Here is a 23,071-nt window from a genome sequence, read left to right as displayed (position 1 = left end):
TGATACTGACTGAGAAAACATTCACGTGAGGCCTTTACCCTCTTTCTAAGCAGTAACCTGAAGCCCTAACCCTACCCCAAAATGGCACCCTTCACCCTGACAGGAACCCACTGCTCTAATCCCTAACCTCAAACCTTACCTCTAAACCAAAGCCCAAACCAGAAACTCCTCCTCCTACCCTGTTTCTCACTCCAATTCCCAGCCTGTATCCCTGCCATTAAATGCTAGCCTTGACCCTCACCCTCCCCACAGCCCTACACAAACCCTAATCCACAAAGCGAGCCCCTCCCCTGGCACTAACTGGACACCCTCAGCCCTGAGCCACACGTGAGGGACCAGCTCTGCCTGCCCAGGGCCTGGGGCTCAGGGTTTGGCCTTTCTGCTTCATCTAACAATCCAAGGGCTTTCTCAGCATTACAGCCACCTGCACAGTGCCTTTGCCTCCCTGCAATCACAGCCTCCAGTTATCGGCTCTAACGAGTCCCTGGGGAGGCTCTGTCAGTAATGGCCCTCAGTGGGACCCAGTAATGCTTCAAGGTTCTTTAGCTTTTGCTTCTGCCTTTGACTTCTTGAGAGGCTTGATCACTCTCATCATCAGAGATTCATGGACTACAGGCCCAAATACACCGTGGGGCTCATTAAAACACAGAAAGCCCTACGGAGCTATTTCCCTGCATGACACTTTCTTCAAGTCTTCAAGACTTGTGCAGCTAATTGGAATCATTTCATAGTGCAGTTAAAGAGGAAGATTTCAAAGTGCCCCTAATAAAAAATACATTTTTTAAAATGTTATATGTTATTCCTTTCATTTTAAAGAAGAGGTGACAGCAGCATTCTCCAGTTGATATTGACCCAGAGTGTTGGGGAGGAAAAGCAGTCCCTTGAGGCCTGACACTGCATGGACACCCTTGCTCCTCACCTCCCCAACCCCACCATTTCTGTCCTTGGCCACCTGGGACTTGCCTCACTTTGCCTTCGATCAGACTTCTCGGGACTCTGGGAGCTGAATGTTACAGCGCCATTGCACCACCTCCCACCTGCTTTCCTTAGAGAACTGCCTGCACACCGGCACAGAGGGAATGTTCCTCTTTGCAAGCAAAGAGAAGGAAAGCAAGGAAAAGTTTCAGAAACATTAAAACGCACTCCTCAACCACACATAAAGTAGAAGATAGGTCTCATGAGGCTGACTTTCGACAAGGGATAATCTCATGAGAAATGCTTTAGATAGGGAGATACAAAAAGGTAAATATCAACATAATTAAAGAGTTGGCTCTTAAAGAGAGACAATTAGACTACTGAAGGACAGGCCGGCTTTTAGTCCCTGAAGCTCAAAGCAGCAGCAGCGTAGGTGAGAGGTACCAGAACGAACAAAGAGAAAGGGAAGGAGAAAACTGGAGAATAATGGAAAGGGCCTTTGCCCAGGCAGTCTGCATCTGAAACGACGACTTTAGAAATGGTCTTTGTATCAGGGCAGGGGAAAGTCAATGAAAGATCAGAGAAATGAAATACAGCGTAGGACAGGCAGAAGAGTGGTCCTGAAGTTACAGGGGAAGGTCAGCATTTCCTTGGAATATGTCTTTTGAAAGGTCATGGGATTGGTAGAGATCTCTTGTGAGTGAGGACAAAGCAATGGTGCACCCCTCTTGGAAAGAACGCCAAAAGTGCAGCCCAGGGAACCCCAGGCTGTACAAGCTCACTTCACAGAATCACAGAATCACAGAATCACTAAGGTTGGAAAAGACCTGTAAGATCATCAAGTCCAACCATCAACCTACAAACACCACCATGCCCATTAAACCATGTCTCACAATGCCTCGTCCACACGTTCCTTGAAAACCTCCAAGGATGGTGACTCCAGCACTTCCTTGGGCAGCTTATTCCATTGCCTTACCACTCTCTCAGTAAAGAAATTTTTTCTAATATCGAGTCTAAACCTCCCCTGGTGCAACTTGAGGCCATTTCCTCTTGTCCTGTCACTAGTCACTTGGGAGAAGAGGCCAACACCCACCTCTCTGAAACCCCCTTTCAGGTAATTGTAGAGAGCGATGAGGTCTCCCCTCAGCCTCCTCTTCTGCAGACTGAACAACCCCAGTTCCCTCAGCCGCTCCTCATAAGACTTGTGCTCCAGACACCTCAGGAGCTTTCTCGCCCTTCTCTGGACACACTCCAGCACCTCAATGTCCTTCTTGTATTGAGGGGCCCAAAACTGAACACAGTATTCAAGGTACGGCCTCACCAGCGCCGAGTACAGGTGTACTCATTTGGTGAGGAGTGTGCCATCAGTTAGAGGCCCCTTGGGTGACATTTCTGGCACCTTGAAAGAGAAGAATTTGTCCAAAAGCAGTCAGCATAGACTTATCAAGGGTGAATCATGCCTCACCGACTTGATTGCCTTCATGATGAAGTAGCTGCATTTGTGCATGAGGGGAGAACAGTGGATGTTGTTTACCTCAGCTTAAGCAAGACTTGTGGCATGGTCTCCCTCAATATTCTTCTACCCAAGTTAGGTTCTTACAGTCTGGATGGGTTGACAAACAGATGGGTGAAACATCAGTTGGATGATCACGCTGAGAGAGCAGTGGTGACGGGGTCATACCCTACCTGGAGGCCACTGGGACATACTGGGGCAATGTGGGGCAGCACAGGGGACTGAGACCTGCGCAGTTTAATACATTTATCTATGACTTGGAGGAGGTAACTCTCACCTTGTTTGTCGATGACCCTAAATTGGGAGGACCATTGCTGTGCCCTAGGGATGCCATAGAGGGGAAACTGGAGAGGTGGAAGGACCGTCCTGTCAGAACCTTCATGGGATAGAAGGTGGCCAAATGGCAGGTCCTGTGCCTGGGACAGACTAACGCCCTGCAGTGGTAGGGGCTGAGGACTGCCTGGCTGGGGATCAGCTCTGCATAAATGGCCCTGGTGGTGCTGGAGGACAGAAAGCAAATTAGAACATCTGTATACTACCATGTAAATTTCTGGGCCTCATGTGGGGCAGGGGAGGAGGGAGTGAGCGGCTGTGTGGCTGCTGGGCTATTGGCCAGAAATAACCCATTACAGCAAGGAACATGTTGATAGCTGGGAGCGAGTTCAGAGGAAGACCGCCAAGATGCTCAGGGGCTTGAGGACTTACATTGGAGGAGGAACTGAGGGACAAGTCCTTGTTCAGCCTGGAGAAGGGAAGGCCTCAGGAATATCAGCCTGCCAGTCACTGTGGGGATGTTTTCAGGGAGATGGAACCAGTCTTGTCACCGTGACCTTTGGCAGGAGGATAATCAACAATAGTCAAGTGTTGAAATAAGGACTAGTCAGGCTGGAGATAAGGAAAAACATTTTCTCCATGAGGGCATCCAAGCATCAGAGCAGGTTTCCCAGAGACATTGTGCCATCTCTGTCCTTGGATGCTTTCAGCCTTCACTGGATAAAGCCTTAAGCAACATGGTCTGACTCCATAGCTGCTTCTGCCATGAGCAGGAGGTCAGAGCAGAGACCCCCTGGAGTCCCATTCAGAAGAGTGGAAAACTAAATGATGCTGCAGTTCCTTCCCCTCTGGGTCTTCCCTTGATGAGAGTAGGGAAAGTTTTCAGTTCCACATGACCACCATGGAAGTAAGTCAGATGTTAGTATGGTCAGAGCAGCTGCAGCTTGCTTGTCCGTTTCCAGGCAGTGTTGCTCAGATGCAGGGCTGCTTGACAGCTATCCCCAAACAGCCCTGATCATTCCCTTTGCTTCACCTTTCATTCCCCTTTTCACTCTTTTCCCACCTCTCAAGCCCTACTCTTCAATCATCCTTATCCCTTCCCATGTAAAATCCAACTCCTTTTCACCGTTTCCCCACTGGCCCTGCCTTGGCTTCACTTTGGACCTTCCTTTGGTGGTTCTGAGATGGTTACCACGGTACTTTCTACCTTGGTTAGCAGCTCCATTACACTAGCAGTCTTCTTGTCATCTGTAGTGTTCTGATCTCGTTGGAGGCACCACGACTCAGGATGACCATTGGCACACGTGCTTTAACAGCTGGACTGTTGGAGCTTCAGTCCAGAGAGACCTTGACACACCTGGAGATTTGGCCATGTCCTGGACCTGGCTGGGGTGGAGTTAACTTTCCCCATAGCAGCCCTCATGGTGCTCAGCTTTGTATTTGTAGCCGGAGTGCTGTTGCTACCACACCGCTGTTTTGGCTCTTGCTTAGCAGTGCTGGTACAGCATCAAGGCTACCTCTCCAACCTCCCTCCCCTGCAAAGGCCTGGGGAGGTGGGCAAGGGCTTGGGAGGGGACAGAAAGTGTTTTGGGTGCTCTTGGGATGTGTCCTTCACACAATGATGTGTTTTGCATCAGTCTAAGGCTATCCACTGTGGAAAGTGGACTTATGAGGAGGTAACATGACCTTAATATACAGGTGAGGAATGTCTTCTATGTTGTATTGAACTATGTCTACCTTTGGTTTTGTTTGTTGGCAAGTAAGAAACTTCCTTCTGTGCCTGTGTGCAGCTCTTTCTCCAGGTGAAACAGTGGGAACTGGTGCCAAGGGGCTGAAACACGCAGCTGCAGACTTTAGTTGAGAAGACTCTGTTTTTACAGCACTGCTGTAAGGCGCACGTGGTTGAAGATAGAAATGGTGGAGTTGGTGGAAGGTACCAAGACTGCACATATAGTTTCTGCCATAAAGGGTAGTGACTTCCCTATATATTCCTCGTCAGTTAGGATATGCTCTCTTTCAGTATCAGTTGCAGATTGCTGCTATCACTTGAGGTTTATGCAGAAAAATAAAGGGAAGTGGGAAAAGAATAAATTCTTTCTTCCTGTTGGTGAATGATGAACTCTTTTCACTTTGAATACACTCCTGAAAGCTGTCAAATGAACCACATAAAAACAGAAAATCAGGAAAATTGGCTTGTTAGGGCTTTTTTTAATGTTCGAGTGCCGTCTGGAGCCAAGTTCCTGAACTGCAGATCCTGAAAGATTGATCAGGCCACTAGAGAAGGAAAAGGAGAAGCAAACCTCCAGGTTTCTGAAGGTATTAGTGAGCCCAACCGAGAGCCATCACTGGAGACCACGGAGGGAACGCTGGACAAGGTGACCATCCCTGGGGGCTGGTGAAACAGGAAGTCAGAGGTGATGGATAAGAGGTGGCAAATGAAATGTGGGGGTGGCTCTGATGCCAAGCAGGCCCTTGATGTCTTTCTCTAGGGAGGATGACCTAGTCCTGACCCCCATCACCTTGCAAAAGGCATCCTGTCCCTCACAGGATGCTCAGGGCTCTTCCTATGAGCAGTGGGATGTGGGGTGCGCAATGACAAGTGCAGGACAGCGGTCGCACAGCTCCCAGCCTCTATGAAGGATGAGGAGGCAAGAAAGCACTGGGGCTGTAAGGAAATGGTGACCTTCTTGGAAGAGGCAGAAGTGACAGCGAAGAGGACAAGGACCCCACTTGTGTTGTTGAGAGGTCCCAGACCCACCAAGACTCTCAGCTGTCCCCACCACAGGCTTTCCTACACTGTCCTATGCCTGTGCCTGTTTCCCAGCAGATTTAACCACCTACCATGACTTCCTGAATACAGTAATACAATAAATTCAGTAAGTTTGCAGATGATGGTGAAATAGGAGGAGGTCTGGATTTGATTGAGGGTGGAGAGGCCTTATAGAGAGAACTGGATAGACTGGAGAGCTGGGCAATCGCCAACCACATCAAATTTAACAGGAGCAAGAGCTGGATTCTTCACCTGGGATGCAGTAATCCGAGTTATACATACAAATTGGGGGAGGAGAGGCTGAAGAGCAGGCCTGCAGAAAGAGATCTGGGGTTTTTGGGTTCAGGGCAAATTGAATAGGAGTCAATAGTGTGCCATGGCAGTCAAAAGGGCCACCCGTGTCCTGGGGTGCATCAAGCACAGCATCGCTAGCTGGTGGAGGGAGGTGATTGTCCCACTCCGCACTGCACTGGTACGGCCCCACCTCAAGTGCTGTGTGCCGTTTGGGGCACCTCAGTAGAAGAAGGACACCAAAGTATTAAAGTGTGTCAAGGGAAGGGCAACCAAGGTGGTGAAAGGTCTCGAGGGCATAATTAGGAGCAGTGGCTGAGGTCACTTGATTTGTTTCAGCTTGGAGAAGAGAAGGCTGAGGGGTGAGCTCATCGCAGTCTGCAACTTCCTCAAGGAGGGCAGCGGAGGGGGAGATGCTGATCTCCTCTCTCTGGTGACCAGCTGTGCTGGTTTTGGCTGGGATAGGGTTAACTTTCCTCATAGCAGCTAGTATGGGGCTGTGTTTTGGATTGTATGGGGCTGTGTTTTGGATTTGGGCTGGAAACAATGTTGATAAAGCAGGGATGGTTTAGTTACTGCTGAGCAGGGCTCACACAGCACCAAGGCCTTTTCTGCTCCTCACCCCACCCCACCAGCGAGTGGGCTGGGGGTGCACGGGAAGTTGGGAGGGGACACAGCCGGGACAGCTGACCACAACTGACCAAAGGGATATTCCATACCATATGACATCATGCTCAGTATGTCAAGCTGGGTGAGGAAGAAGGAAGGTGGGGACATTCGGAGTAATGGCATTTGTCTTCCCGAGCAACCGCTATGCATGATGGAGCCCTGCTTCCCTGCAGATAGCTGAACACCTGCCTGCCGACGGGAAGTGGTGAATGAATTCCTTCTTTTGCTTTGCTTCTCCACACAGTGTTTTTTGCTCTACCTATTAAACTGTTTTTATCTCAGCCCACGAGTTTTCTCACCTTTACTCTTCTGGTTCTCTCCCCCACCCCACCAGGGGGGAGTGAGTGAGCGGCAACAATATCACACCAATCGAGACTCCCTGGTTCCCATCCATAAGTTGATCCATCAACTGGAAAGGAGTGATCAGTAAGACTCATTCACCCTTTAAGAGTCCCCTATGGCCCGTGCAAAAATCTAACGGAGAGTGGCGGTTAACAGTGGACTATCGAGGCCTGAACGAAGTCACACCGCCGCTGAGTGCTGCCGTACCAGACATGCTAGAACTTCAATATGAACTGGAGTCAAAGGCTGCCAAATGGTATGCAACAATAGATATCGCCAATGCGTTTTTCTCGATCCCTCTGGCAGCAGAGTGCAGGCCACAGTTTGCTTTCACATGGAGGGGTATCCAGTACACCTGGAATCGACTGCCCCAGGGGTGGAAACATAGTCCTACCATTTGTCATGGGCTGATACAGAGTGCACTGGAACAAGGCAAAGCTCCGGAACACCTGCAGTATATTGATGACATCATTGTGTGGGGCAACACAGCGGAGGAAGTGTTTGAGAAGGGGAGAAGAATAATCCAGATTCTCCTGAAAGCTGGTTTTGCTATAAAACAAAGTAAGGTCAAAGGGCCTGCACAGGAAATTCAGTTTTTAGGAATAAAATGGCAGGATGGGCGTCGTCATATCCCAATGGATGTGATCAATAAAATAACAGCCATGTCTCCACCAACTAACAAAAAGGAAACACAAGCTTTCTTAGGTGTTGTGGGTTTCTGGAGAATGCATATTCCAAGTTATAGTCTGATCGTGAGCCCTCTCTATCGAGTGACCCGGAAGAAGAACGACTTTGAATGGGGCCCTGAACAGCAGCAAGCCTTTGAACAAATTAAACAGGAGATAGTTCGTGCAGTAGCGCTTGGGCCGGTCCAGACAGGACAAGGTGTGAAAAATGTACTTTACACCTCAGCCGGGGATAACGGCCCCACCTGGAGCCTCTGGCAGAAAGCACCTGGGGAGACTCGAGGTCGGCCTCTAGGGTTTTGGAGCCGGGGATATAGGGGATCTGAAGCCCGTTACACTCCAACTGAAAAAGAAATATTAGCAGCATATGAAGGAATTTGAGCTGCTTCGGAAGTAGTTGTTACTGAAGCACAGCTCCTTTTGGCCCCTCGATTGCCTGTGCTGGGCTGGATGTTCAAAGGGAAGATCCCCTCTACGCATCACGCAACTGATGCTACATGGAGTAAGTGGGTTGCACTGATAACGCAACGAGCTCGGATGGGAAACCCCGACCGCCCGGGAATCCTGGAAGTGATCATGGACTGGCCAGAGGGCCGAAACTTCAGACTGTCACCAGAGGAGGTGACTCGTGCTGAAGAGGCCCCTCTGTATAATGAATTATCAGAGACTGAGAAGCAATATGCCCTGTTTACAGATGGATCCTGTCGTATTGTGGGAAAACATCGAAGGTGGAAAGCTGCTGTGTGGAGTCCTACGCGACAAGTTGCAGAAACTGCTGAAGGACAAGGTGAATCGAGTCAGTTTGCAGAGGTGAAAGCCATTCAGCTGGCTTTAGATACTGCTGAATGAGGGAAATGGCCAGTACTTTATCTCTATACGGACTCATGGATGGTGGCAAATGCCCTGTGGGGGCGGCTACAGCAATGGAAGCAGAGCAACTGGCAGCGCAGAGGTAAGCCCATCTGGGCTGCTGAATTATGGCAAGATATTGCTGCTCGGGTAGAGAACCTGGTTGTAAAAGTACGTCATGTAGATGCTCACATACCCAAGAGTCGTGCCACTGAAGAACATCGAAACAATGAGCGGGTGGACCAAGCTGCTAGAATTGAAGTGGCTCAGGTGGATCTGGATTGGGAACATAAGGGTGAGCTATTTATAGCTCGATGGGCCCATGACACATCAGGACATTTAGGAAGGGATGCAACATACAAATGGGCTCGTGGTCGAGGGGTGGACTTGACCATTGATGCCATTGCACAGGTTATCCATGAATGTGAAACATGTGCCATAATCAAACAAGCTAAGCGGCTGAAGCCTTTTTGGTATAGAGGACGATGGCTGAAATATCAATACGGGGAAGCCTGGCAGGTTGATTATATCACACTACCACGAACCCCCCACGGGAAGCAGCATGTGCTTACAATGGTGGAAGCAACTACCGGATGGATGGAAACATACCCCGTGACCCATGCCACTGCCCGGAACACTATCTTGGGCCTTGAAAAGCAAATTTTATGGCGACACGGCACCCCTGAAAGAATTGAATCAGACAACGGGACTCATTTCCGAAACAACCTCATTAACACCTGGGCCAAGGAGCATGGCATTGACTGGGTGTATCACATCCCCTACCATGCACCAGCCTCCGGGAAAATGGAACGATACAACGCACTGTTAAAAACTACACTGAAAGCAATGGGTGCTGGGACATTTAAGCATTGGGATACACATTTAGCAGAAGCCACTTGGCTAGTTAACACTAGAGGCTCTGCCAGTCGACCTGGCCCTGCCCAATCAAAACCCCTGCGCACTGTGGAAGGAGATAAGATTCCCGTAGTACATATAAGGAACTTGCTGGGAAAAACAGTCTGGGTTATTCCTTCCTCAGGAAAAGGTAAACCTATTCGCCGGGTTATTTTTGCTCAAGGACCTGGGTGCACTTGGTGGGTAATGCAGAAGAATGGGGAAGTCCAGTGTGTACCTCAAGGTAATTTAATTCTGGGTGAAACTAATCCATGATTTGAGTTATATGTTACAGGAATTACTACAGCAGGAACCACCTGAACCAATGGAGGACAAGCCTTACAAGAAGCATTGCAAGTGCAGCAGTGACCCGACCTGAGCTAGCTGTGGTGCCCAATAACTCCATGCAATACAACACCTCTTCTCTCCTGAGTGACCACCATAACAGATGGAGCCCGAAGTTATGGACTACATGAAGTCAATGGACATTTATGGACATTTTAGAAATATTTTACAGGGGTGGTCCATAGACTAAGGGAAGGATATCTGTGTACTATATCAAAGGATGGAAAGGGCGATGATAGGGAATGAGAACGTTTTGGATGGTGTGAGACCTGAGCATGATGTAAATGGTATGGAATAAGGGGTGGAGAATGTGCTGGTTTTGGCTGGGATGGGGTTAACTTTCTTCATAGCAGCTAGTATGGGGCTGTGTTTTGGATTGTATGGGGCTGTGTTTTGGATTTGGGCTGGAAACAATGTTGATAAAGCAGGAATGTTTTAGTTACTGCTGAACAGGGCTCACACAGAGCCAAGGCCTTTTCTGCTCCTCACCCCACCCCACCAGCGAGTGGGCTGGGGGTGCACGGGAAGTTGGGAGGGAACACAGCCGGGACAGCTGACCCCAACTGACCAAAGGGATATTCCATACCATATGACATCATGCTCAGTATGTCAAGCTGGGGGAGGAAGAAGGAAGGTGGGGACATTCAGAGTAATGGCGTTTGTCTTCCCGAGCAACCGCTACGCGTGATAGAGCCCTGCTTCCCTGCAGATAGCTGAACACCTGCCTGCCGACGGGAAGTGGTGAATTAATTCCTTCTTTCGCTTTGCTTCTCCGCGCGGTGTTCTTTGCTCTACCTATTAAACTGTTTTTATCTCAGCCCACGAGTTTTCTCACTTTTACTCTTCTGGTTCTCTCCCCCACCCCACCTGGTGGGGAGTGAGTGAGCGGCTGTGTGGTGATTAGTCCGGCTGGGCTTAAACCATGACAGGAGTTCAGTCCAGTTGGCAGCCGGTCACAAGTGGTGTCCCCCAGGGCTCAGGTTTGGTGTTGGTCTTGTTTAATATATTTATGGACGATCTGGATGAGGGGATCGAGTGCTCCCTCAGCAAGTTTGCAGATGACACCAAGTTGTGTAGGAGTGTTGATCTGCTTGAGGGTCGGAAGGCTCTGCAGAGGGATCTGGACAGGCTGGATTGATGGGCCAAGGCCAACTCTATGTGGTTCAACAAGGCCAAGTGCCAGGTCCTGCACTTGGGTCACAACAACGCCATGCAACACTACAGGCTTGGGGACGAGTGCCTGGAAAGATGACCCGCAGAAAAGGACCTGGGGGTGTTGATCGACAGCTGGCTGAAGATGAGCCAGCAGTGTGCCCAGGAGGACAAGAAGGCCAACGGCATCCTGGCCTGTACCAGAAATACTGTAGCCAGCAGGAGTACGGAGGTGATTGTCCCCCTGTACTCGGTGCTGGTGAGTCTGCACCTCGACTGCTGTGTTCAGTTTTGGGCCCGTCACTACAAGAAGGACATTGAGGTGCTGAAGCGTGTCCAACAAAGACCAATGAAGCTGATGAAGGGTCCAGAGAACAAGTGTTATGAGGAATGGCTAAGGGAACTGGAGAACAGGAGGCTCAGGGAGACCTTATCGCTCTCTACAACTACCTAAAAGGAGGTTGTAGTGAGGTGGGTGTTGGTCTCTTTTCCCAGGTAACAAGTGATAGGACAAGAGGAAACGGCCTCAAGTTGTGCCAGGGGAGCTTTAGATTGGATATTAGGAAAAATTTCTTCACCAAAAGGGTTATCAAGCGTAGGAGCAGGCTGTGCAGGGAAGTGGTTAAGTCACCATCCCTGGGGTATTTCAAAGATGCGTAGATGTGGCGCTTAGGGACTTGGTTTAGTGGTGGACATGGTAGCGTCAGGTTAACGGTGGGACTCGGTGGTCTTAAAGGTCTTTTCCAACCTAAATGATTCTATGATTTTATGTTTCTACTTTTTGCCCATCCCTCTGGCCTGTCTATGTCCTTTGGGATGGCAGCTGTGGACTGCAGTATAGTTTCTGCTCTCCTCAATATAGTTGCATCTACAAATGCTATGAAAATGAACTCTCTCATCTCCTGCAGGTCATTAAAAACACATGAAACAGAGCAGGTAGCACGACAGACTCTTGCAGGACCCTTTTAGCTAGATGCCTCCAGGCAGAGTACCACACATTGACCTCATCCCTCTGAGCTCCACCATCCGACTGTTGTTTTAGCCATCTACTGACTCACCCACGCAGGCCATCATATCCTAACTTGGGCACAAGAATAATGTGGGAGATGATGCTGAAAACTTCACTGACTTCCAGGTTAAAAGACAACCACTGCTCTCCCCACGCCCAGCAATCCTGTCCTTTCATCACAGAAAGCAAAGAGGATGGCGAGACACACACTACCCTGAGTAAAACCAGACACCACCTTTTTCAGCCACCCAGAAATGGGATCTGAGTGAATGGACACACTCTGGAGCACAGCCTTGAGTTTCACTGCTCATCTGTTGTGCATTTTTGAAAGGTGCGTGCCATGTTTGGGTGCTGCCAGTCATCAGGGAGTCCCCCCAGTCTCCATCACCCTCTAAAGATGATGGAGAGTGTCATCCCTGTGAGATTGGCTTGCCCTCTCAGCTCCCTGGGATGCCGCCCCGCTTGTCCCATAGACTGGTAAGGGTTGCGTTTGCTCAGGTGACCCCTGACTTGATCCCCATCCACCACTGGCTGATCTCCTTCAGGGTCCTGCCCTGAGTCACAGAGGCCTGCGAGACCTTGCTGGAGAAGACTGAGGCAAAGAGGATAACAGAGAATCTCAGCTCTGTCTACACCTGCTCTTATGAAACTCAGCAGTAGCCACAGAGTACCTTGGTTTTCTTCTTCAACTGCTCCTGAAGTAGTAAACACTCATTATGGTGCCCTTTCTAGCTTCATTTGAGTTGCGGTCTGGGTTATTGCAGAGCTTGGAGGATGCTGTCCTTGAAGACCAGCTGGACTGAGCTGTGCCATCAGGTCACAGCTCTGTCTCCCACAGTAACGGCTCCAGTTTGTCCTGTCCGTGGCCCTGGCTGAGGGCATTGCTGCACATCTGGGCTGAAGCACCACAGCTGTGGCATCAGGCAGGGTCATACTTGCCATAGGGGAACCTGTTATCAAGTGTCCAAGAGCCTGGGTGTGCAAAGGCTTTGCTTCAGAGGAGAGAGATGGCTTGGACAAAAGAATTCTGGATGTCTTTCTATCCCTAGGACTACAAACCCAGAACGAAATGTCTGAATTCAGTCAACTGAAGACATGCCCCCAGCTTGCAGAAATTAGATCCCTGCCTGTCACCTTCCTGGTGTCCTGTCTAATGATGAAACAAACAAAACGTGATTCTCATGCCTGACTCTTTTCCTGATAGGAGAAATGTCAGTGCTGGGAAGAAGTGTCTCTCCCCAGCTGCGGGAGGGAACCTCAGTGATTGCTCCAGCCTGTTTCACAGCAGGTTCCCCTGGAGCCCCAGGGACCCCTGGGGGGAGCCCCGAGGGGCAGAGAAAGTGCCGCCTTGGGCTGCTCCTCTGCTGCTGAGCTGGGCCGGGCTCCTGGGATGGAGGGAGCTCATGGCAAGCGGGCAGCGCTGAGGAGAGACAGCTCTGCCCAGGAGCAGCTCCTCTGCAGAGCGCAGCAGGGCTGAGGGCACTGCCTGCAGGCACCGAGGGGAGAGGATCAAGGCAGAGAGAGGTTAAAGGCAGTCTGGGGTGGGAGGACAGAGGCGAGCTCACTGGAGGAGAAATCTTCACAGCCCTTGACACGGTAAGTCTCTGGGTGTGGGGCAATTTAGGTACAGTTCATGGACAGATCTCCTAATGATGGCACATCCCACAAACTCTGAGAGCTTTCAGGAAGAAGTGCCGCAGGTTCTCTGGTGTAGAGGAGAAGGAGGTGCTACAGAGCAGGGCTTCCCTGCTGCACCATGAGAGGGACAGGGCATGAGGGCTGCCTTCTGCCAGGGACGGCTGCAGGGTGTGAAGGTGGGTGTGCAGCCAGGGGTGCCCAGGGCTGTCCTTCCGAGCAGGGTCCCTGCACCCCCGGGGCTGGGTGCTGGGGCAGGGACTCTGCCGCCTGCCAGGGTCAGCACTCAGCCTGCCCGGGGAGCTCCCCACGGCGCTGTGGGGAGAAGCTGGGGGTGGAAGGAGAGACCAGTGCAATGGCAGGGTGCTTCTGCTGTTGAGAGGGTGCTGTGTGGGTCAGGGCTGCTCACAGCTCCACATCACTGCAGGATCTTCCCAGGAGACTTTTCAGGAAGCACAGCAAGGCAGGGGCTGCCTGAAAGGGAAGGATCCTGGTCTTTCACTCTTCTCCTCTGGGTTGTCTGGGTGGGCGATGGCACATAGAATTAATCTCTCATTTCCGGAGGAGGCACTGAAATTCCAAGTCTGTCCCTCTTAGAGGTGAATAAAGCGGGGAGTATTGGAAATCACCATGCCGTGGTCACAGACAGCATCAGTGTCACTTTTCCAGCCTCGCCAGGGCTGGTCTGATGTTCCCCTCAGAGCCTGCACACCCAGAGATGCCCCTGGGCAGTGTCCTGCTGCAGGGAGGGCTCTGCAGGGCAGAGCTGAGCAGGCAGCGGGTGGGATGGGCTCTGTGAGCACTGCCAGGGAGGAGACACAGGGGACAGAGAACCAGCTCCTGGCAGGGACAGCTGCAGGCAGCAGAGACAGGGACGGGGTTGGGAGGACACTGCAAACAAGCACAGGGGGAGGGTGCGCTCAGGCAGCTCTCTTTCTGTGTTTCCCTGCAGATGTCTGCTGGGCACTGTCTGCGGGGCAATGAGCTGACTCTCTCTGTAGAACCTCCCATCGGAGGGACCCCCGAGTCTCTGCTTTGCCTGTCCTGCAGGGCTTGCAAGCTGCCCCCCAGAAAGGCGCAGCTCTGCTGTGGGATCCTCGGGAGTGCGGAGCCTTTCCTTGGGGGTCGGCACTCTCCTCGCAGAGTCAGTTGCTTCTCTCTGGGAGGGGTCGTGTCCTGCCATCTCCATCACAGCTCCACCTCTGGGCTGGTCTGGAGAAGAGTTTGCAGAGCTGTTCTTTGAAACAGGACTCCTCTGGTCTCATCAGAGTCCAGGATTAGGGTTTTTTTTAAAAGACTAATTTGTGTGTGAAGTCATCTCCAAGGCAGCACAAGCGAAAGCACAGGGCAGATGAGAAAGGGACTGATGGACACTGCAGCCCTGTGAGAAAACACAGACAAAGTTATAAGAAAGTCATGCTGAGCCTCTCTTTCACAGCCCACGTTCTTCCATGTCATGAGTGCAGATATTGAATTTTTCCATGAAAGGTGGATTACATCTGACATCCCCTGTGATCATCGGAGCTGTCACAAGTCAGGTCCCATGTACCCACTGCAGCAGAGCAAAGCTGACTCCTCAGCAGCAGAAGGGCAGAGCTCCTGCTCCTCACAGCACACTCAGCCAGCACAAACTAGAGAATGGAAATGTATTCCAACTGCGTGGGGTTGCGATGAAAAATGGAGTGGGTTTTCTCAGAGAAATCTGTCCTAATTTTTCCTGTTTTTTCCTTTTTTGGACAGAGCCCCCAGACCAAGAGACAGAAAATGTCCAACAGCAGCTCCATCACCCAGTTCCTCCTCCTGGCATTCGCAGATACGCGGGAGCTGCAGCTCTTGCACTTCTGCCTCTTCCTGGGCATCTACCTGGCTGCCCTCCTGGGCAATGGCCTCATCATCACCGCCATAGTCTGCGACCACCACCTCCACACCCCCATGTACTTCTTCCTTCTCAACCTTTCTGTCATCGACCTGGGCTCCATCTCCACCACTGTCCCCAAAGCCATGGCCAATTCCCTCTGGGACACCAGGGCCATCTCCTTTGCAGGATGTGCTGCTCAAGTCTTTCTGTTTGTCCTTTTCATGTCAGCAGAGTTTTATCTTCTCACCATCATGGCCTACGACCGCTACATTGCCATCTGCAAACCCCTGCACTATGGGACCCTCCTGGGCAGCAGAGCTTGTGTCCACATGGCAGCAGCTGCCTGGGGCAGTATTTTTTTCTATGCTGTGCTGCACACAGCCAATACATTTTCACTACCTCTCTGCCAAGGTAATGCCTTGGACCAGTTCTTCTGTGAAATTCCACAGATCCTCAAGCTCTCCTGCTCAGACGCCTACCTCAGGGAAGTTGGGTTTATTGTGGTTAGTGCTTGTTTCAGTTTTGGGTGTTTTGTTTTCATTGTGCTGTCCTATGTGCAGATCTTGAGGACCGTGCTGAGGATCCCCTCAGAGCAGGGACGGCACAAAGCCATTTCCACGTGCCTCCCTCACCTAGCTGTGGTCTCCCTGTTCATCAGCACTATCATGTTTGCCCACCTAAAGCCCCCCTCCATCTCCTCCCCATCCCTGGACCTGGTGATGGCAGTTCTGTACTCGGTGGTGCCTCCAGCAGTGAACCCCCTCATCTACAGCATGAGGAATAAGGAGCTCAAGGATGCCCTAAGGAAACTCATGACTGGTTGCTTTTCCCAAGCGGCAATGAACTGCCCATCTTCTTCTGCATATCACTTGTCACATAACTCATTACATGCCCAGACTCTCTTTGGTAGGTTGTTTGGTTTGGTTTCTTTGGTTTTTAGCTTTTCTTGGTTGTATTAATGCTGTCCACAAAAAGGAAGTCATTCTTCATCCTATTTCTATTTCAGTATCTGCCTGTCCTGTGTGACCCAGAGACTTTGTATAAATTGGGAGCTGTGTGTTTAAACAAAATAAAGGACCCTGCTCAGGGTGGTTTGCCTGAGATCCTTTCTTTGAGATCTTCTCTGGAGACGTGGGGCAGTGTCTGTGTGCTGAGGTGAAGGGGGCAGTAGTCACCGGGAGCTGGGTCTGCCTCCCAGCATGACCAGCATGACCCTGTGGACTCACCCCATGGCCCTGGGAACCACAGCCTGCTTGCTCTTCAGAGCAACGCCGCCAGCTCGGAGGCTGTGGGGAGCCTGGGGAGGGGGTGCAGGGGTGACTGGCCAGTGCGAGGAGAAGAGCAGGGCACTGTGTGTGTGCGGGGGAGACATGGAAAGAGAAACCCTTTGCTGAGGGTGGCAGCTGGGGGCAGTCTGCCCTGTCCATGGGGCAAAAGGACCTTCCTGAGGATCCCCTGGGCCAATTCTCTCATGCCATCCTGGGGAGCAAGTTTGGCACCTGGGGCTGCAAGCTGCCTGCAGCGGAGATCTCCTCAGCGTGCCGGCTGGATGGACATTCTCACTGGCCTCCATTTCCTGCTGTGGGACCAGTCCCACCAGGGCTGCTCTGCTGGGCTTGGCTGGGGAGAGGGCAGGGAGGTGGCAAGATTCAGAGAGGGGCTGGGATGGCTGGGATGGCAAGTGCCCCGGAGAGGAGAACTCCAGTGAACAGCTCAAGTGTGGGAGTGGGCAGGGTGGGGGCACACAGCAGGGTCCTCGCACAGCCGGGCTCCTGCGAGAGACATGGAGGACCAGCAGAGCAGGGTCTGGCCTGTGCCCGTGTTCGCTGGACACCCCGGGCAGCTGCCCCAGGGCAGTCGTCACACACCAGCCAATAACCACCACCATTTCCACAATGGCCTCTCAGCCCAGCTCGGAGAGGTTGCTTGTCCCTCCACAGAGGGACACCGAATGACCAGGTCAGAAGTCCAGGTTTGCATTGTACAGACGAGACGTAAGCATGCACATGGTGTGCGTGTGGGGAGATGAACCCGAGTGAGCACAAATGCCATCAGCTCTTCCTGGGGGTGCCATGAAGGCCTGTGGGGCAGACAGTGTCTCAAGGTCACTTCTCACTTTGAGAGTAACATCCCCTGGGAAAGCACCTGGATGCAGCACTGGGATGTGCTTCATTGAACGGACGTCCCCGTGTCCATTCCTCATGCCGTGGAGCATCTCAGACGAGTGCAGAGCAGGGCGATACACCGCAGGGCTGAGGTGCCTCCCAGCCTCTGGGAGCAGCAGCAGGAGGTCAGATTGACACTGTGACTGCTGCAGTGCACTGCCTCTGCACGTGCAAGGCAAGGACTCCACTCTCTGATCACCCTTGTGTGTACGAGGATTGCAAGAGACCAGCTGAGACATGGGCACCTGGCAGAGCTCCGACATTTCTGTGTGTGACTCCAAGAACAAATTTCCATTTTCCCAGCTACATTCATCTCAGCTGCCTTGGACAGGCTCATTGCAAGTGCTCCTGACTGCTACGTCACCCTTGCCTGTGATTCTGGATTGTGACCTCAAAAGTGCCGGAGCAATCATGGAGGTTCTGTGGTCCTTGGAAAAAGCAGACGTCAAACCCCTCTTCAAGAACGGCAGGGATGCGGATTGACAGAATTGCAAGTGGCCTGCCTACCTCAGACTCTAGGAGGACATGGGGCAAGTCGTCCTGCAGCCATCTCCAGGCCCTTGAAGGACAAGAAAGGCATTGCTGAACCAGAATGGTTAGGGGAAACGAGGGCACGTTGTGTACTTGGCCTTTTGCAAGGCCTTTGACATCATCTCCCAGAGTCTCCTTAGAGCCGGATTGATGCTGTCGAGGCTGAAGAAGTGGATGGTAGGGTGGGTGGGAAGTTGGCTGGATGGTGAGGCCCAAATGTCATCAGCAGTACAAAGTCTTTTTAGAAGGCAGTCATACCCAGAATCCCTCAGTGATTAGCATTTGGGCCAAGACTCTTGAATGTCCTTATTATCCCCCCACATGGTGGAGCCCCATCCAGGAAGAGGGCATGGATATGGGTTGGCATGTGCCTTCTGCCTGAGTACCTGATGGGACAGCAGCAGGCATAGGGCTCGTTTGTGCCTATCCAAGAAGCTGAAAGGCCAGGGAAAAGGCACGTGGTTTAGAAGATCACGGTAAGGTTACTTTTGTCAGCTCAGGTGAAAGGCCACAAGAAGGCTGATGAGTTAGGTTGCCTGCTTGGAAGGTGCTTTCTGAGAATTTTGAGCTTTCCTTGGAGGTGGGAAAAAGCAGGAGAGAGGAAAGCTGCTACAAAGTGCAGCTTGGAAAGTGGAGCCTGGACATGAGGAAGAAGAAATATCACTCGAAGGGTAGGGCTGTGGTGCAAGAGGTCACCCAGTGAGAGCTGGTGATCAGACCGTGGCTTTGTGTTTCAACGAACGGCTAGTGAGGGTGGTGAGATGTCAGTGAAGGCAGAGAAATGTCCAGGGGAGAGCAAGGTGGAGAAGCAAGATGGATGTCTACAGCCTGCAGGAAAACAGGGGCAGGTGTGGGACAGCCTGCGATGGAAACTGCCAAGGGCACTGGCCAGGCTGGAAGACACGAACAGAACCCAGGTCTTTGTCCTCTGGGCTATGGCAGTTGTCTGTGCCACCAAGGGCTGTGAGAAGACATGTTGTCCTCATGGCACTGGAGCCTCATTTCCTCCTTGCAACCCCATGGGGAAGCTGGGAGTGTTGTTCCATTGTCCTGCACTGGGCATTGCAGACCCCACATCCACTGCCCCAGGAAGGGCCCTGACCCACGTGTGAGGGACAGGATCCCCCTTCCCATGGGCCGGGGGTCAGGGCTTGGCCTTTGTGCTCCATGTAACAATCCAAGGGCTTTGTCAGCATCAGAGCCACCTGCACAGTGCCTTTGCCTACCTGCAATCACAGCCTCCAATTATCGGCTCTAACAAGTCCCTGGGGAGGCTTTGTCAGTAATGGCCCTCAGTGGGGCCCAGTAATGCTTCAGAGTAGTTTAGGTTTTTCTTCTGCCTTTGTCTCCTTGAGGGGATTGTTCAGTCTCTTCTCAGTACCTGAGGCTCCTGGACTCAGCACTACATACACCATGGGGCTCATTAAAATGCAGAAAGCGCTAACGAGCTATGCCTCTTCTATAGTTTTCTTCAGGTCTTTAACATTTGTATAGCCAATTAGAGAGGTAGGCACCTACCCTGAAGTAGCATAGCTAGCTCAACCTTTTCAATGAGCAATCTGAAGATGTGATAGGAGAATTCTCCAGTTGATATGGATGCAGAATGTCTCCTAAAGAGGTGTGCACAGGTAGGAAAAGCAGTCCCTTGAGGCCAGACACGGTATGGACAGCCTTGCTCCTCACCTCTCCAACCCTGCCATTGCTCTCGTTGGCCACCGGGGACTTGCTTCACTTTTCTTTACATCAGACTTCTCCACCAAAGTCTGCACCTGAATATTACAGCTGCTTTGCAGCAATTCCTACCTGCTCTCCGTGGAGAACTGCATGGAAACAGGGTTCTTTAATTGGGGGAAAGAAAAAAGAAGAAAAAGTAAAACACAAGAGAACTTAATCCACAATAAACACAATTCTCAGCTGTATGGTTACTTTTGGCAGCTTCCAATGAGGTTCACCACCCCAACTGAAGAGTTGCCTATAGGGACTATGAGGGAGAGTACTGAAAGACAATGACGCTTTACCTCCCTGGAGCTCAAAGCAGGGTGATAGGTGAGAGGGATCTGAATGATCAAAGAGTAAGAGGAGGAAAACCTCTGGATCACCATGGAAAGTGCGTATGTCCAGATCGTTTTCTGAAGAGATGAATTCCGACGTGGGGAGTTTGATCAGGACAGGTAGAAACACCTGGAAGGTTAGGGAGATTAAATACGCAGCATGATAGACAGAGTACTGGCAATGCAAGCACAGGGCAAGATCAGGATTTCTTCTCCCGCAATAAATACACAGTCTCAAAAGTCCCATTTTGGCAGGATTGGAATTACAGTGACGTTTTATTGAAAGTACTGAAACATTGCAGCTGGTAAAAAGGTGCTGCTTTTTCTTTATCTTTCTTTTTTTAAAGTATTGAGAGCAGTTCCCAGGTTTTCAGGCAGAGCTCTGGGGTCTGACCATAAGCAGCCAGTGCCACCTCGAGAGCTGTATCTGAGGTACTTGCCGGGGCATGTAAAGGACCACTTCCCCTCCTGGTCCACACCTATGGCCTAACCAGTACCAGAGCCCCGAGACCCCACAGTTTCTCCAGGCGATGCTTTGGACCTCCTGCTCCCTCCAGGAGTCAACTCCCAGAGCCCTGGCTCTTTCTGGCATGCAGTCCAGACTTAAGGTCTCTCTGGTACCTGGCTCCCAGGCCCCTTAGCCTACTCACTGGCTACTCCAGCCTGATGTTCTCTAGCAGTTACACACACTGACACGAACATCCACATGATATGCATGCACTCGGGTCTCTCCAGTGGCTACACCTTGGGCACGTGAGCCCCTCTGACTTGTGGTCCCCCCTCCAGGGGCTGGCACTCACACCTCCACACGCACAAAGGGCACAGATCCCCCTCACCCCAGCAAGTAGTGAAATGGAGTTTAACAAGAAGGCAGGACAGGCTGGGGCCATCAGTTGCAGGGCATGGCAGGACAAGTGTACTTACCAGCAACCTCCTTCATCGTGACTAGCTATTTTTAGCCCTACTTCATCCCCAAACAACCTCGAGTCCTCCCTTTCCCTGCCTTTGGTCCTTTCCTCAAAATCCCATCGGAAGTCTTCATTATGTGACATTGGAACCGGGTTTGCAGATCCACTTTCAAGAAGACAAAGACAAAAAGCATGAGTAAAAGCATGATCATTCAATTGCAGTAGCTGAATCTACTCATGACCCCTCCAGTAAGGGGAAGCCCCGGGACCTTGCAGGGGAGCAGCAGGGGATTACCAGGCACAGTTGAGTTTCTGCCCATGGTCGAGGCTTCAGCAAGGGGTCGGTCTCCAAGGGTTTCTCTCTAGGAAGTGGGGAGCGTAGGCTGTGCATGCACACCAAGAACTGTGATATATTCTCTAGCTGTGTGGAGTCAGCAAGATGTGTGTCTGCTTTAGCAGGTGTCCTGGCCTAATAAGCACAAGCTTTCTACATATCTGGCCATGTAGTATCTGCTCCTCCATTGGTACCTGCAATGGTATCAGCATCTTCAAGGGCGTCTCCATCGGCAGTTGCATCTGAAATTGGACTTGCATCTTCAATGCCATCTGCTGTGGTATCTGCAGCTGCAATGGTGTCTGACACAGCACCTTCATGTCCAGTGGTGTCTGTAATCGTATCTGCATCTGCAATGGCATCTCCAGTGGCATCGATGCCAGTACCTTCAAAGGAATCTTCAATGGCATCTGCAATGGTATCTGCATCTCCAGGAGTGTCTGCGCCTGCAATGGTGTCTCCAAAGGAACCTGCATCTCCTCAACATCGGCGTTTTGGGTGGGGTCTGTAATGGTATCTCCACCTGCAATGGTACCTACATCTGCCGTGGTGTCCTCCTCTGCAATAGTCTGCTGTGAGGATGATGTGGGAGAAGATGTTAAAGCCTTGCTGAAGTCAAGGTAGACCATATCCAGTGCCCTCCCCTCATCTATCCATGCAGTCATGCCATTGTAGAAGGCTATCAGATTGGTCAGACATGACTTCCCCTTGCTGAATCCATGTTGACTACTTCTGATAACCTTCTATTTTTCCAGATGCTTTGAGATGACGCCCAGAATCAGCTGTTCCATCCTGTTTCCAGAAATGGAGGTGAGGCTGACTGGCCTGTAGTTGCCCTCGTCTTCCTTCCTGCCCTTTTTCAAGACTGCAGTGACATTGGCTTTCCTCCAGTCCTCAGGCACCTCGCCTCTTCTCCAGGACCTTTCCAAGATGATAGAGAGGGGCCCACCAAGGACTTCTGCCAGCTCCCTCAGCACTTGCGGCTGCATCCCATCAGGACCCATGGACTTGTGGACGTCCAGTTTACTTCATTGGTCTCTGACTTGATCCTCCTCTACCAAGGGAAAGTCTGCCTTCCTCCACACTTTCTCGGTGACCTCCAAAGTCTGGGACTCCTGAGGGCTGGCCGGAGAGGCAAAGACTGAAGCAAAGAAGGCATTTGGGAACTCCACCTTCTCTGCATCATCTCTCACCATGGCACCTGCCTCATTCGACAGTGGGACCACCTTTTCTCCAGGTTTCCTTTCACCTCCGCTGGACTTGAAGGAACCCTTCCTCTTGACTTTGACATCCCTTGCCAGGTTGAATTCCAAGGAAGCCTTGGCTTTCCTCCTTCCATCCCTGCGTACTCTGACAGCATTCCTGACATCTTCCCAAGCGGTCAGTCCCTTCTTCCATTGACTCTAAAATTCCTTCTTCCACTTGAGCTTTTTCAGCAGCTCCCTGATCAGCCATGCATGTCTCCTGCTTCCCTTGCCTCATTTCCTGCTCTTAGGGATACACCGATCCTGAGCTTGGAGGAAGTGGGACATGAAGATCATCCAGCTCTCTTGAGCCCCCCTACCCTCTAGAGCCCTAACCCATGGGATTTCTCCAAGCAGTTTCTTGAGAAGATCAAAGGTAGCCCTCCTCAAGTCCAAGGTCACAATCCTTCTCGTCCTTTTGTGCATACTGCACATGACCTGGTACTCTATCTTCTCATGATCCCTACAGCCAAGGCTGCCCCCAACCTTCATGTCCCTCACCAGTCCCTCTTTGTTTGTCAGTCCTAGGTCCAGTAGAACACCTCTCCTTGTTGTCTCCTCCACCACCTGAGCCAAAAAGTTATCATCAATACACTGGGGGAACCTCCTGGACTGTACATGCCTGGCTGTGTAGGGT

The 23,071-nt window shown here is 51.4% G+C and overlaps 1 protein-coding gene across 1 annotated transcript; it reads left to right on the top strand.

Annotated features, from left to right (window-relative positions):
* The first annotated feature begins 15,104 nt into the window (after window positions 1–15,104).
* LOC132321483 (olfactory receptor 14C36-like) lies at window positions 15,105–17,849 on the top strand. The gene is made up of 2 exons (XM_059834974.1): window positions 15,105–16,107; window positions 17,698–17,849. The coding sequence occupies exons 1-2, from the start codon at window positions 15,108–15,110 to the stop codon at window positions 17,847–17,849; spliced, it is 1,152 nt and encodes a 383-aa protein (XP_059690957.1). The 5' UTR covers window positions 15,105–15,107.
* Window positions 17,850–23,071: the final 5,222 nt, after the last annotated feature.

Source organism: Gavia stellata, unplaced genomic scaffold, assembly GCF_030936135.1.
Source record: "Gavia stellata isolate bGavSte3 unplaced genomic scaffold, bGavSte3.hap2 HAP2_SCAFFOLD_42, whole genome shotgun sequence".
NCBI lineage: Eukaryota > Metazoa > Chordata > Aves > Gaviiformes > Gaviidae > Gavia > Gavia stellata.
Note: the sequence above shows the minus strand (reverse complement) of the source record. Positions and strands in the feature narration are given on the sequence as shown.